Source organism: Thalassophryne amazonica, chromosome 19 (assembly GCF_902500255.1).
Source record: "Thalassophryne amazonica chromosome 19, fThaAma1.1, whole genome shotgun sequence".
NCBI lineage: Eukaryota > Metazoa > Chordata > Actinopteri > Batrachoidiformes > Batrachoididae > Thalassophryne > Thalassophryne amazonica.
Genome location: NC_047121.1, coordinates 35545218 through 35560255, shown reverse-complemented (window position 1 = coordinate 35560255; position 15038 = coordinate 35545218). Strand labels below are relative to the sequence as shown.

Sequence of the window (15038 nt, the reverse complement as noted above, 5' to 3'; positions counted from 1 at the left end):
CATCACTTTGAGCAGGTGGAATCAGTTAATCAGTGAAATCACCTGCTGGAGTGGGTTGTTGCACAGAAAGCCTGCACCCTCTCGGCCCTTTCTGGAACCGGTTTGAGACCTCTGCTCTAGAAAGTTCAGAGAAATTTATCTTATTGAAGATTAAAACACTTTAAGATATAACAATAAGACCAATATATTGTTACTTTTTCATAAATAACTCTTTAACATCAACTTGCATCTATATTTGCATGCTGAAGATCAAAACAAGACAAGTTATTTTCACATTTTATCTCCAAACACAATGTAACATAGAGAAAAGTCAAGTGAATATATGTTTCAAAGCATACCTCACCAGGTTTTTCCATAATTACGTGTTTCAGGAGAAGTGAATATGTGCACTTGTTTCCTGTCTAAAAGAAATCTCCCGGCAACACCAAACACAGGTTATACCAGGTTCGACCAGAGAGGGCGCTGCAGCTGTTTGACAGGTGGATCGCTCCAAAAAAATAAATAAATAAAATAATAATAATTTATAACCACATACATGCATGAAACTTGGAAATAAATAAATTAAGTAATAATAATAATAATAATAAACAAAAAAGGGGGAAGACTATTTGGGTGTTAGTGAGCAAGAACATTAAAGTTATAACATGTTTTTGGCCCTAGATTTAACCTCTCAGCAGTGTTAACTGAGGCAACTAACCTGAAACTACATTCTGGCTTAATTTTACATGTATACGTGCTTGAAATATTCTGTAGCTTTGTAAAATATGTGTTTAAGAAGTTTTTTTTTTTTTGTAAAGGTTCAGTGCTTAAGGGTCACAAAAATGCTTATCTGTAACAGGAGCTTAGACTGTGTTGACAAAGTGTAAATTAAATTTTGAAGTGGTTTAAATTTTGGACCAGTGGGGTGGTTAGAAATTTCACTTTTATGCGAAAAAGGAATGTAAAAGACTAATACCCTCAGAGATGATCAGATGTATTCAATCACCAGTGATGGCATCCCTTTAATTTCCTTTCTTCCTTGTTGTCCATTGTCTTTCCTCCTCCCTCTCAGCACAAATTCCATCTATACCGGTGACAGGTGCACTGAAATCCTGGTAGACCAGCTGTCTTGAGTGAGAATCGAACCTGCATCTCCTAGATGGGGGAGTAGTACTATCCCACTAAGCCACCTGATCTATAGTTACAAAGATATCTAGGCAGAAGTTCCTGAGGCTTCTCCACAATGACATGTCTGTCCAAGATCTGGTAAATGGCACAAAAATTGAAGCCTTCATTGAATCAGGAATAAAGCAGAGTTGCGTCATCGCCCCTACATGCTTCATCATTTTCGTGGCAACAATCCTCCACCTGATCACCATTAACTGACACCTTTACAGAATGGATAGAAAATTGTTATGGTTAGAGGTCCGGACAGGACCGGACCGGGACATACGATGAACTCAAATGCTGGGAGCAAGGAACAGAACTGGTTGTGAACAAAAAGATATTTATTTACAATAAATAAGAAAATAATAATGCTGCACTGGGGTTGCCTGCAGAGTGGAGAGTCAGCCCGCTCGTGGAAATTAGGGAGCTGCAGGTTCCCGAGCCAGTCTTGAAAGAGAACTGAAATCCTGGAATGTATGGAACTGGAGCCAGGGCCAGGTGGGACGCACAGAGCCGAGAACACTAACAAGGAGAACGGAGGAGGGAGAAGGTGAGTGATTGCACTTCACAGAAGGCTTAAAATAGGAATGTTCACAATTCTGGAAATAAGGTTCACTGTCTAGAAAATAAGGTTTGCTGTTCAGGAATTGTTTACAGTTCATGAATATCTTCAGAGGTCAGGTGCTGTGCGTCTTGTGACACAGTTCCAATTAAGCAGGACTGACTTTAGAAACGGTTTGGAAGCTCTCAGTGGTTCACTATCAGAGTTCATACAGTTCTTGGAGACAGTTCGTAATCATGTGTGATCACAAACAGGAGCAGTGGGAGAACTGGATCTCACAGACATTGAGAAACTTAACTGAAGCGTGGCTGAGCTTCGCGCTCTGTAGCCGAGAGCCGGAGAGTTCCAAAGTGACGTAGAGCTTGATGGTGGCGTGGGAGCCAGGAGCATATGCGACATGGGAGCTGCGCAGGAGAGCATCTGGAAACACCAAAATCATCAATGAGCTCTAATACGGAAATTAGAGTTGGCCAGGTTACCTTGAAGCGAGCGGCGGAAAGCTCAGATGTCAGAGTACTTGATAATGGCAGCATAGACAAGGTCATGCATTCAGCAGTAGATTCTGGTGTCATGGAAAGGAAGAATCCAGCAGTGACTGAGCTCAAAGCCGGGGTTTAAGTAACCCACTCCTAATGAGCCACAGAAGAGCGGCAGGTGTGAGTAGCTGATGAGCGGCAGGTGTTCCTCGGCTCTGCACTGCACCACCTGGCGGGAAAACAGATGAACAACACACAAGAGGAGAGAAAGGGGAGGGGAGAGAGGCAGCCAAAAGGCTGGCCACAAGAGAAAAGTCTTCAGCTTGAGCTGACTGAGAGCCAAGAAGAAAATCATCATCACTTTGCTCCTGTACTTCCAGTACGCTGGTGATAGCCGCGTGTCATCCTCTATGGAAGAAGGTCTTCAGAGAATCCTTGAAAACCTTTGATGAAGCTGACACCACGCTTGGTCTTCACATCAACCTGAAGAAGCTTCCATCCAACATGGTCAATCCAAGGCATCCTGCTGTGAAACTGCATGGACAGGTCCTGGAAAATGTGAGCCGCTCTCTATACCTGGGCAGCCATTTGTCATCAAACGACAACATTGATGACGAGATCCAACTCAAGTGTGTGGGAACTGCTTTCAGCTGGGCTAGCATCCATGTTTTCACCAACAAAGACCTTCAACATGAGATGAAAATCCTCATCTACAAAGCTGTTGTCAAAGCAACAGTTTTTATTTTGCCAGCAAAGCTTCAGTTTACCACTGGCTTGCGGTCACCTTAAATACTGTGAAGTGGGCAATTTCTCCACCCCAGTGGTTGGTCTTTTATAAATATAGCAAATCTTACATCAATAAAAACATGTGGATGATATCGGTTTTTTTGGGTGGGTGGGGTATCCAGGTTTGGTGAGATCACTTTTCTGGAAAGTACTCAGGTCTTGTGTGTTCAACTCTGAGTCATGGAAATTCACCATCCAGGACTTGCAGGTGCAAGTCTTCTTTTATTTTTTTTTCTTCCTGCTTCGGCCCTCTGTCCAAACTTTCTTTGGTCCAGTCTTTAGAGAAAAAAAAACAAATTGTGATAATTTTCCACTTGCATGTTTAATTTAATTCAATTTTCCTTTTTAAAAAATTAAGTTATTTTCTGAAATTTTCACCCTTAATTTCAACTTCTTGTCTCATGGCTTAAAAAAAAAACAGAATACACACAACATATGTTTCTGTATACAACATTTGAGTATATCAGGTGTGTTTTTCTAAATGCTATTAACTAGTCTCTGCAAAAAGAGTATATACTGATATCCTTCTAAACATCTGTTAAACGTTATCAGCAATACACAACACAATCATCTTCTAGCGTCATAATATGTTTGTTGTCAGCACATCGCTTGTCTTTGGTAAAAAAAAATTACACCACAACTGGACATGTTCGGTCATCTCCATATCCACCATCCAGTCCAAGAGATAATGTTGATGTTTCCCTTTGGCTGACTTGCATTACTTACTTAGTATGGTTGATTTGGTGTTCAAACCCCACTGTGGCCTTGAAGATACATCCAGTCACACTATGACACACACACGGCATAAATAATTTAGCATAATCGACAGTATGCTTAATTTACACTCTCTAATAAGCGAGATTGGCATTCCAATTGCGCACGTGGGCTCATGGGTAGGAAAAAATCAGCTCGGGATAAACAAACGCCTGATGGTGTCTGCTCGGTTGCGCCTTGGTGCTGTTTTTTTCTCGGGTAGACTCCCAGATGACCAAATGGCAACTGTTACCTGCCCCGGAAAGGTAGGTAACAGTTTCAGTGGGTGGTTCATCCCTGCCTGGCAGGCCCCCCTGTCGCACGTGGCACCCAGATGGACGCGGTTTGAGTGGGGCGGCGTCTGTGACTGCCAAAGCTCAGTGGCAAGACCGAGATGCCCTGTCTCTCCCAGGTGTCATCCGACGGAGCCTTCCCGTGCCATAGTGGCCCCCCGAGCCTGCCAGCCCCGCGATGCTGCTGCTGCTGCGGTGGGGTCCAACCTGGCATGCACGGCTTGCCTCTGGCAAACACTGCTTTCTCAGGATCCCCCACCCGCGACGACTCTCTCCCGAGCCCGCCCGGGGGCATCCAGCCTTCCCACCCAACCAACCGAGCAGACACCAATAGTATAGCTACATGGTACACATAATGCAAAGTTCAATGTGTATTGGTCTACATGTATAGCTCTACACTATCACTATCTAACAGTCTGCAAATTAATTAGGTGCGCACTCGGAACACCAATTTGGTTTATAAGCACAATTATTTTTAGTACATTAGAAACAATCTTCTACCCAAAGCATGTCATCAAACTGAGGTCACTCAGAAACAACTAAACAGTCAAAGGTTAACAAACGTATGTTGCATTATACTTTGTTATATTCCACAGGAATTGACTCAGTTGCTCCGGTATGTACTTAAAATTATGCAGTGGGGATTAACTGCATTAAACAGAAAAACAAACGTATTCCAGTATAATTGTGTTAGCCTGTCAGTCAACACTTGGGGCAAATTACAGCTCTTGTATTACGTCAAGCTAAACAGGAAGTAGAGATCGTGTTGTAACGTGGTTTGTATTTTAACATTAAAATGACAAACAAAAACAACGAAACCGTTTAATGTAATGATTGACTTGTGGAGTCATTTTGAGTTGCGTTTCAACTTCCATTTTCTGGTAAGTTTGCTAACTGTAGGGAGAGCGGTGGCTAGCAGCTAGTTAGCGTGTGTTTTTACGTGTGCTCCCCTGTTTATTTGTGATCATCTGTACCTGTTTTCTTACGGTCGGATGTATATTTTGCCTGGAGCAGGTTGTGCTTCGTGTCTGTTTATTTATGTATTTATTCAGATAATAAGATTCCAGGTCAGTCCATTGGGTCAGACTGTATGATAAACCTTAACAACCCCTCTGAGCAAGACAGTAGTCAGGAAGAACTCCTTCTGGTGTTTATTTTTGAAGAAACCTCAAGCAGACCAGACTCAGATTTTGCAGTTGTTAACTTCTCCCCTGACCCAGAGGGGACAATCCGATTTGATTTTTACATTGTTCAAGTTCAGGTTAATTTCTGTTGTGAAGCTGCAGTTGTGATATCTGATTCCCAGCATGTCATTATCACCTGGTACAGCTTCTGATGGTGAGCTGATAGAAATGTGTTTGTTGTGTTGTAGTGTCCAAAGGAACATGCTTCTCTGCACTTTGTGGTCCAAACTGGGGGCTCTTCGACCTTTGAAGAGGAATCCACTATGCGTCTTTGCTGCAGCCTCTCAGCCTCTCCAACAGCTGAAGTATGAGTCCAAAATGAAGACCTCCTCATTTGCACAAAGGATTTTTTCAAAGCCCTGTTATTCAAACCCTCCCTGGCAGCAGAAGCAAAAACCATCTGTTTTGCTTGTTTTAAATGGACTTAAAAGTCTCAGGACCACTTTCTTACCTGAATCTGGGATATTGCCTCAGTGTCAGACTGGACAAAATTGCCTGTATTCAACAAACATTGTGAAGTCAGTATTGAAATCTACTCTGAAACCAGTGGCAGTGCCTGGGAAAAGGCCTACGAAAGGACCAAGAACAAAGCAACCTTCCAGAGCTAATCAGCCCTTTCTAAACAAAGACCAGGTGAATCAACGAATCATCACAAACGTTTTCAGTGTCTTGATTTGGTACTGTCCGTCATGTTGTTCTTTACTGATTAACTGAGTCCTGTTTTTCTCTGTAGGATATGTTGCAGTGTATTGCCTTTGCCACAGCAGATCAGTATCATTTGCCAACACTTTGGCATGACTTGATCGGGCACGGCTTTCATGAGGTAGCCTTACCTAGAGGTACAACTGAAAAAGTCTTTGCATTGATGCCTCTTAAGGAAATTGTGATGTATTGGAACAGCTACATGTTAATTAGATTTTAATTTCAGATGCTTCAAATGTACTGGTGATACACACAGACATGGCTGCAAAACCACATGACAGTGCGCTGGTGTTCTTCTTCAGGTAGAACAGTGTCTGTCTACAAAAGGATTTGGTTAAAGATTTTCTTGCACGTAAATTGTAAAAGAGGTTTAACAAAAAAAATTGCATAACTATGTTGGAATTACAACCATTCGTAAACACAGTCTAGCCATTGTCGGGAGGCCATAAGTAATTGCAAACATGAACTATAAAGATTATTTTTAATCCAGGTCATCACTTTTAAAGCTACTTTTCTTTAGATGTCAAGGAATTGAGACATGAACATGAACAAAAAAAGCAACAGTTCTCATATTGGACAACTACGGAATATTTGTGCTTGATAAAGAGATTAAATCATTAATTGAATATGTGCATCATTGCTGATTTTCTTTCTCTATTTAGTTATGTAAAAATGAGCAACCTTATGCAATGCTGCTAACTGGTTGCAGTCTCTGGATAAATTTTTCTTTCATAGAATGACTTTATTGATCTGACATTTCAGGGAAGGCTCAGTGGTTTTCTGGAATGTTGAGGAGAAAATGGTAAACACATTTTTGGAATTGTGGATTTATATATGTATTATCACATTTAAGTTGTAATTGTCTGCTTCTGTGGTATGTTCTTACCTGTGTCGCCACAGATGAAGAAAGTGTTGAGAATTTTGGAACCTCATGAGATTCAGCCCTACGAAGTAGCATTAGTTAACTGGGAAAACGAGGAGATCAACTACACCGTTGAAGAGTATGTTATACATACCTGTTTTATCTCCAAATTTCCTGTGCATCTTTGTCAAATTATTTTTCCCCCTTCAGGCAAGTTTCAAAGCTTCAACGTGGCAACTTTATTCTCAATAGTGCAATCGATCAACAAGAGGCTATTCTGGAGAAGTTCGCATTTTCAAATGCACTGTGTTTATCAGGTGAGCAGCCACATTTCAACCTATATGTAATTAATGTGAGGATTGGCAGAAAAATTCAGTAGTCTTATGTCCAAACAACTTACTGGTTCTGTAGCACTTGGATCCCCTTGATGTCAAAGGTTTGACAACAGCATATATGTCTTCAATGCTGTAATATTTCTTCCTGTGTTTTTTCTTTCTTTCTTTTTTTGGGGAATAAATGGGAAAATGTGTGAGAGTCCAATACCACTGAAGAATACAGTGTTTTCCTTGGTGTCAGACCTTAAGTCATGTTCAGCACGCTCTCTATCCCTCTTAAAATCAGCTGCCCACTTTTGCACTGTTGATAAATCTGGAACATTATCCCCTTATGTAGCAATTGTAACGCTGCCAAAGATTTTTGGGAGTTAAAGTATCTATTTTTTTCAAAATTTTGACCAATTCTTAATGCCACAAAGTTTCCTCTTCTACAAAACACAAAATAAGGTCGTACTTGGAGAAAACTAAGGTTTAAATGCTTGCTAAGGTGGCGTGAGTTGGCATTGCTCATTCATAGTCCTTTTACAAATCCTTCAGCTGACCCTTGTGTAACTATTGTTTTGTACTAACAGTCTGCTTCTCTCCAAATCTAACATCTTTCTTTTGCAGTGAAGCTTGCAATATGGGAGGTGTCATTAGACAACTTTGTAGAGTCAATTCAAACAATACCAGAGGTAATGGAGACACTTGATAGAAGGTACCATAACGTTATCTGTGAATGGTTCCTCACTTGTCAGTCTGGATTTTTATTTATTTATTTATTTATTTCCCTCTCAGACTCTGAAATCTGGAAAAAAGATTAAGCTGTCCTCAGCAGAGGTTATGCAGAAGATAGGAGAACTTTTTTCATTAAGGTAAATTCCCTAATCTCAAAACAGCAAGTCATTGATGGGAACAACATTTTTTCTTTTAGGTTTGTTGGATTCAAATGTTAACTACAAGCTGAAAGTTTCCAATATCAATTATCTAATTTTTTCTTTGTTTTTATACTTTAATAAATGGACTGCATTTATGTCGGGCTTTTCCATCTGCACCAGATGCTCAAAGCGCTTTACACATCAGTGCCTCACATTCATCCTGATGTCAGGCTCTTGCCATGCGAGGCGCCCGATACACACCAGGAGCAACTAGGGGATTTATTTTTAATATTTGTGATTCCCCCATTAAGTCACTTCTTTGTCATTTGTTTACATTTGAAAAGTTTTAAGTAATTCATGACTTTTTCCATTGCAAACACTTGATAGAACTGCTGTTTTTTTTTTTTCAACCTTCAGTATGACATTTTTTACAGTTATTGTTAGGTATTTGTTGGGTTGCAAAGGCCATTAAACCAGTATCAGTATGTCTGGTATTTATATTTATATTTGCAAACTGTTTTTCTTTTTCTTTACTTTCACTTTTGATACTCTGTGTGCTTCTTACCCTATGTGCTGCTATACAATGCTACTGGAACCTCAAATTTCCCTGAGGATGTCTCCCCAAGGGATCAATAAAGTTCTATCTAATCTATGGTTACTTAAATGTTGATGAATGAAATGTTGGGTCTGGATTAGAAAGCCAGTTTATTGTAGCAGTAAACATGCTGATGAGTGTTGCTGCTGTAAAGACTTTAACTGACTGAAATCTTTGGCTGCTTGTGTGGCAGACACTGTATAAACCTCAGGTCCGACCTGCTCATCACGCCTGATTTCTACTGGGACCGAGAAAACTTGGAAAAACTCTACGACAAGACCTGTCAGTTTCTCAGCATCAACCGCAGAGTCAATGTAATTAAAACCCTTCTACTCAAATAATACCACCATGGATGTGACGTGAGACCTTGTTAGTTTGCTTGGAGAAATCTCACCAAAGCTGCTTTGCTTAGGCAAGTTTTAATTCCCATTGTAATATTTGTGGAACGCTTTGGAACATCTTTTGTGCTTCAGGTTGTGAACGAGAAACTGCAACATTGCTCACAGCTGACGGACCTGATGAGGAGCCATCTGAGTGAAAAGCACAGCTTAAGGTTGGAGTGGATGATAGTCGTTCTCATCACTATTGAGGTAAGATGCCTTTTTTCCCCCACAAAATTACATATTGGCTTTTTTTGTGAAATAATCTTAAATGTATTACTTTGTTTTTATTGTAGGTGATGTTTGAGCTTGGAAGAATGATTTTCTAACCAACTCCATGAATACTGGTTAATCCAGTACTTCTTTACAAGCGACAAATGATGCGTGTAGCACAGTGCAAAGGTACCATGGTTATATATTACAGTTTGTGGAAACATCATGACACAGACCTTCATGTTTTAGCAATTTTTGCTTTTCACCAAGCAGAAACCTGAATAAAATTTCACTTCTACCATTTCTATATTGTTTTACTGAATATGACAACACAAGTCATTTAGAATTTCACACTGTACAGTTTTTTGTTGTTGCTAAACATTGCTAAACTGCCACACTGCAATGTATTTCATGTATTTCTGTCATTTAAGAATGTCTTTTTTGTCAGTTTGTATAATGTAGAACTACCTGAGACCTTCTCAGTATACCACAAAACGCTTTAAAAAGGGTTTGAAAAGACTTTCTCGGTAGCTCATGTGACACTGTTCTTGCCATTGAAGCAATCAGAAAAAAAAAATCTGTAAATATATGCGGAACTCCATCTGTGAGCGCTGTTTTATAGAATGTGAAATAAAGTATTTAATAATTATGTATTTATCAGTTATGTGTATTTGTCAAGCCCTCTAAAAGTTTACAGAGAATGAATACCACACTTAGTACATTTTGTTGTAACCACACAAGTCCAGCGCTTAAACTTGACAGCATTTTATTCAAATAATATTTTGATTTAGTAAATACAGTGCATCAAGAAAGTATTCACAGCACTTCACTTTTTCAACATTTTATGTTACAGCCTTATTCCAAAATAGATGAAATTCATCTTTTTTCTTCAAAATTCTACTCACAATACCCCATAATGACAATGTGGAAAAAAGTTTTGTTTTTCAGATTTTTGCAAATTTATTAAAAATAACAACAATAAAAAACTAAGAAATGACATGTACAGAAGTATTCACAGCCTTTGCCATGAAGCCCAAAATTGAGCTCAGGTGTCTCCTGTTTCCGATGATCATCCTTGAGATGTTTCTACAGCTTAATTGGAGTCCACCTGGGGTTCAGTTGATTGGACATGTCTACATATAAGGTCCCACAGTTGACAGTGCATGTCAGAGCACAAACCAAGCATGAAGTCAAAGGAATTGTCTGTAGACTAAGACAGGATTCTCTCTAGGCACAAATCTGGTGAAGGATACAGAAAGGGGAGGTGATGGTCTAGTGGTTAAGGTGTTGGGCTTGAGTCCAGAAGATGGGCTCAAATCCCCACCTGACTGGAAAATCACTAAGGGCCCTTGGGCAAGGCCTTTAATCCCCTATTGCTCCCGGTGTGTAGTGAGCACCTTGTATGGCAGCACCCTGACATCGGGGTGAATGTGAGGCATGATTGTAAAGCGCTTTGAGCGTCTGATGCAGATGGAAAAGTGCTATATAAATGCAGTCCATTTACCATTTACCATAAATGGAAGAAGTTCAGATCCACCAGCACTCTTAGAGTCACTAGAGCTGGCAACCTGTCTAAACTGAGCGATTGGTGGAGAAGGGACTTAGTCAAGGGGGCAGCCAAGAACCCAATGGTCACTCTGTCAGAGCGCCAGCATTTGTCTGTTGAGAGAGAAGAACCTTACAGAAGGACAAGCATCCCTCAATCCAGGAATCCACCAATCAGGCTTTTATGGTAGAGTGGCCAGACGGAAGCCACTTCTTAGTAAAAGGCACATGGCAGTCAACTTGGAGTTTGCCAAAAGGCACCTGAAGGATTCTCAGATGATGAGAAACAAAATTCACTGGTGTGATGAGACAAAGATTGAACTCATTGGCATGAATGCCACGTGTCATGTTTGGAGGAAACCCGGCACCATCCCTACAGTGAAACATGATGGTGGCACCATCATGTTGTGGGAATGTTTGCTGCAAAGAGGAATGGGCAAAACTGCCCAAAGATAGGTGCGACAAGATTGTGGCATCATATTCAAGAAGACTTGAGGCTGTAATTGTAGCCAAAGGTCCATCAACAAAGTATTGAGCAACATGTGTGAATACTTATGTGATTTCTTAGTTTTTTATTTTTAAGAAATTTTCAAAAAATAATAAAACACTTTTTTTCATGTTGTGATTATGGGGTGTTGAGAGTAGAATTTTGAGGGAAAAAAAAAATGAATGTATTCCATTTTGGAATAAGACTGTAACATAAAATGTTGAAAAAGTGAAGCACTGTGAACACTTTCCGGGATGCACTGTATATTAACACTTACAGCGCAATAACATTTTCATTTTGTCATTAGTAAATATATTATTTGAAAATAACAAAATGTCAGCAAACGTCAACATATAAAGAAGAAGTTGATGGAGGACAAACAGCCAACACATTTTTCTGTTATTCACAAGTCAGTCTTAGCCACAATTATGTAGCATCTCAGCAGTTATAGGCACATCATCTTAAAAATGAAAGCTCTGGGTGTATATTATTATGATTAGTCTTCGTATTATATACACACAATTAAGGCTCTGAAATCTGAAAAACTAAATAACGAATATTTTTTAGAAATGGCCCTGTGATGTGCTAGCCCTGCTCATCTAAGCATTAAAATAGTTATGTTAAAGAAAATACACTGCAGATCTGCCTATTACTTACAGTGAGGAAAATAAGTATTTGAACACCCTGCAATTTTGCAAGTTCTCCCACTTAGAAATCATGGAGGGGTCTGAAATTTTCATCTTAGGTGCATGTCCACTGTGAGAGACATAATCTTAAAAAAAAAAATTCAGAAATCACAATGTATGATTTTTTTTTTTATAATTTATTTGTATGTTACTGCTGCAAATAAGTATTTGAACACCTGTGAAAATCAATGTTAATATTTTGTACAGTAGCCTTTGTCTGCCATTACAGAGGTCAGACGTTTCCTGTAGTTTTTCACCAGGTTTTCACACACTGCAGCAGGGATTTTGGTCCACTCCTCCATACAGATCTTCTCTAGATCTTTCAGGTTTGGAGTTTCAGCTCCCTCCAAAGATTTTCTATTGAGTTCAGGTCTGGAGACTGGCCAGGCCACTCCAGGACCTTGAAATGCTTCTTATGGTGAACTTCAAATGGGCCTGGACATGTGCTGGCTTGAACAGGGGGACCTTGCTGCCCTGCAGGATTTTAAACCATGACAGCATCATGTGTTACTAATGGAATCTTTGTGACTGTGGTCCCAGCTCTCTTCAGGTCATTGACCAGGTTCTCCTGTGTAGTTCTGAGCTTTCTCAGAATTATCCCTAGCCCACAAAGTGAGATCTTGCATGGAATCCCAGACTGAGGGAGATTGACGGTCATCTTGTGTTTCTTCCACTTTCTAATAAATAATCATAACAGTTGTTGTCTTCTACCAAAGCTGCTTGCCTGTTGTCCTGTAGTCCATCCCAGCCTTGTGCAGGTCTACAGTTTTGTTCCTGGTGTCCTTAGACAGCTCTATGGTCTTGGCTATGGTGGACAGGTTGGAGTGTGATTGATTGATTGTGTGGACAGGTGTCTTTTATACAGGTAACAAGTTCAAACAGGTGCAATTAATACAGGTAAAGAGTGCAGAATAAGAGGGCTTCTTAAAGAAAAATTAACAGGTCTGTGTGAGCCAGAATTCTTGCTGGTTGTTAGGTGTTCAAATACTTCTTTGCAGCAGTAACATACAAATAAATTATTAAAAAAAAAAAAATCATACATTGTGATTTCCGGATTTTTTTTTTTTTTTTTTTTTTTTTTTTTTTAAGATTATGTCTCTCACAGTGGACATGCACCTAAGATGAAAATTTCAGACTCCTCCATGATTTCTAAGTAGGAGAACTTGCAAAACCGCAGGGTGTTCAAATACTTATTTTCCTCACTGTAACTAGATATTTACCAGCACAGATCCCATAGAAATAATAAAGCAGATTCTGAGAAAACAGTTTATCAACAGCAAAATCCGTAGCCTTTTTACTGTTGCTGACAGTGTGCGTACACTTAAACTAGAGTATCTGCAGTGCCAGCATCTTTAATTATAACTGGTGATGCTTCTTTAAAATAAGTGATTATTTCTAAACCCGAATATAGTATTTGAAGCAGTTTTGTCACTTTTAAGAAAGGCAACAAAAATGTTTTAGTCATTACATTCTTCTGTTAGAGAGAGACATTAGAACGCTCTACAGCGTAAATATGATTGTAAATTGCAAAATTGGTCAACAAAGCAAACGATTACATTTATAGAATGACATCGCTGCACAGTGGAGGGAACACGGCGCCTTTGTAAACCCCCTGAGAAGAGTCAAATGTTTATACTCAGCATTTTGTCTAGATCACAATTTTAAAAAAACAAAGAAACCTACTTTCAACAGCTGTAACTGCTGATTGAGATATATATATATACACTCAACAAAAATATAAACGCAACACTTTTGGTTTTGCTCCCATTTTGTATGAGATGAACTCAAAGATCTAAATCTTTTTCCACATACACAATATCATCATTTCTCTCAAATATTGTTCACAAACCAGTCTAAATCTGTGATAGTGAGCACTTCTCCTTTGCTGAGATAATCCATCCCACCTCACAGGTGTGCTATACCAAGATGCTGATTAGACACCATGATTAGTGCACAGGTGTGCCTTAGACTGCCCACAATAAAAGGCCACTCGGAAAGGTGCAGTTTTATCACACAGCACAATGCCACAGATGTCGCAAGATTTGAGGGAGCGTGCAATTGGCATGCTGACAGCAGGAATGTCAACCAGAGCTGTTGCTTGTGTATTGAATGTTCATGTCTCTACCATAAGCCATCTCCAAAGTCGTTTCAGAGAATTTGGCAGTACATCCAACCAGCCTCACAACCGCAAACCACGTGTAACCACACCAGCCCAGGACCTCCACATCCAGCATGTTCACCTCCAAGATCGTCTGAGACCAGCCACTCGGACAGCTGCTGAAACAATCGGTTTGCATAACCAAAGAATTTCTGCACAAACTGTCAGAAACCGTCTCAGGGAAGCTCATCTGCATGCTCGTCGTCCTCATCGGGGTCTCGACCTGACTCCAGTTTGTCGTCGTAACCGACTTGAGTGGGCAAATGCTCACATTCGCTGGCGTTTGGCACATTGGAGAGGTGTTCTCTTCACAGATGATGCAAAGGAGATGTGTTGCACTGCATGAGGCAAATGGTGGTCACACCAGATACTGACTGGTATCCCCCCCCATAAAACAAAACTGCACCTTTCAGAGTAGCCTTTTATTGTGGGCGGTCTAAGGCACACCTGTGCACTACTCATGGTGTCTAATCAGCATCTTGGTATAGCACACCTGTGAGGTGGGATGGATTATCTCAGCAAAGGAGAAGTGCTCACTATCACAGATTTCGACTGGTTTGTGAACAATATTTGAGGGAAATGGTGATATTGTGTATGTGGAAAAAGTTTTAGATCTTTGAGTTCATCTCATACAAAATGGGAGCAAATCCAAAAGTGTTGCATTTATATTTTTGTTGATTATATATATATATATATATATATATATATATATATATATATATGAGGTCTGTTAGAAAAGTATCCAACCTTTTTATTTTTTGCAAAAACCTTATGGATTGAATCACGTGTGATTGCATCAGCCAAGCTTGAACCTTCGTGCGCATGCGTGAGTTTTTTCACGCCTGTCGGTTGCGTCATTCGCCTGTGAGCAGGCTTTGTGTGAGCAGTGGTCCACCCCTCTCGTCGGATTTTTATTGCGAATAAACGTCTGAACGATTTGGAGCTTTGCTGCATCAAATTTTTCCAGAAACTGTGAGAGACCTCCAGGTGGACACCATTCGGAAAATTCAGATGGCTT

At 40.0% G+C, this 15038-nt stretch overlaps 1 protein-coding gene and 1 long non-coding RNA gene across 3 annotated transcripts; one reads left to right on the top strand and one right to left on the bottom strand.

Annotated features, from left to right (window-relative positions):
- Positions 1-4757: 4757 nt before the first annotated feature.
- Positions 4758-9793, top strand: rmnd1 (required for meiotic nuclear division 1 homolog). 2 transcript variants are annotated; one of them, XM_034160067.1, is made up of 14 exons: positions 4808-4897; positions 5138-5140; positions 5273-5277; positions 5389-5833; positions 5934-6039; positions 6129-6204; positions 6665-6704; positions 6803-6903; positions 6975-7081; positions 7709-7773; positions 7877-7953; positions 8745-8865; positions 9025-9141; positions 9228-9793. In XM_034160067.1, the coding sequence occupies exons 1-14, from the start codon at positions 4847-4849 to the stop codon at positions 9258-9260; spliced, it is 1347 nt and encodes a 448-aa protein (XP_034015958.1). In that variant the 5' UTR covers positions 4808-4846; the 3' UTR covers positions 9261-9793. The 2 variants fall into 2 exon arrangements, with proteins under 2 accessions (XP_034015959.1, XP_034015958.1); XM_034160068.1 differs by lacking the exons at positions 5138-5140; positions 5273-5277 and having other exon boundaries at positions 4758-4897.
- Positions 9794-11558: 1765 nt separating this feature from the next.
- Positions 11559-13606, bottom strand: LOC117501212. The gene is made up of 2 exons (XR_004557964.1): positions 13066-13606; positions 11559-11828 (listed from the first exon to the last, which is right to left on the bottom strand). It is a non-coding gene; the product is annotated as an uncharacterized LOC117501212 (long non-coding RNA).
- Positions 13607-15038: the final 1432 nt, after the last annotated feature.

What these genes read in the sequence shown, in the direction of transcription:
- rmnd1 (XM_034160067.1), top strand. Translation starts at nt 4,847, where the DNA reads ATGATTGACTTGTGGAGTCATTTTGAGTTGCGTTTCAACTTCCATTTT. An exon ending in AAATGCACTGTGTTTATCAG is followed by an intron (nt 7,082 to 7,708) that starts GTGAGCAGCCAC and finishes TTTCTTTTGCAG; the next exon opens with TGAAGCTTGCAATATGGGAG. An exon ending in CAATTCAAACAATACCAGAG is followed by an intron (nt 7,774 to 7,876) that starts GTAATGGAGACA and finishes TTTCCCTCTCAG; the next exon opens with ACTCTGAAATCTGGAAAAAA.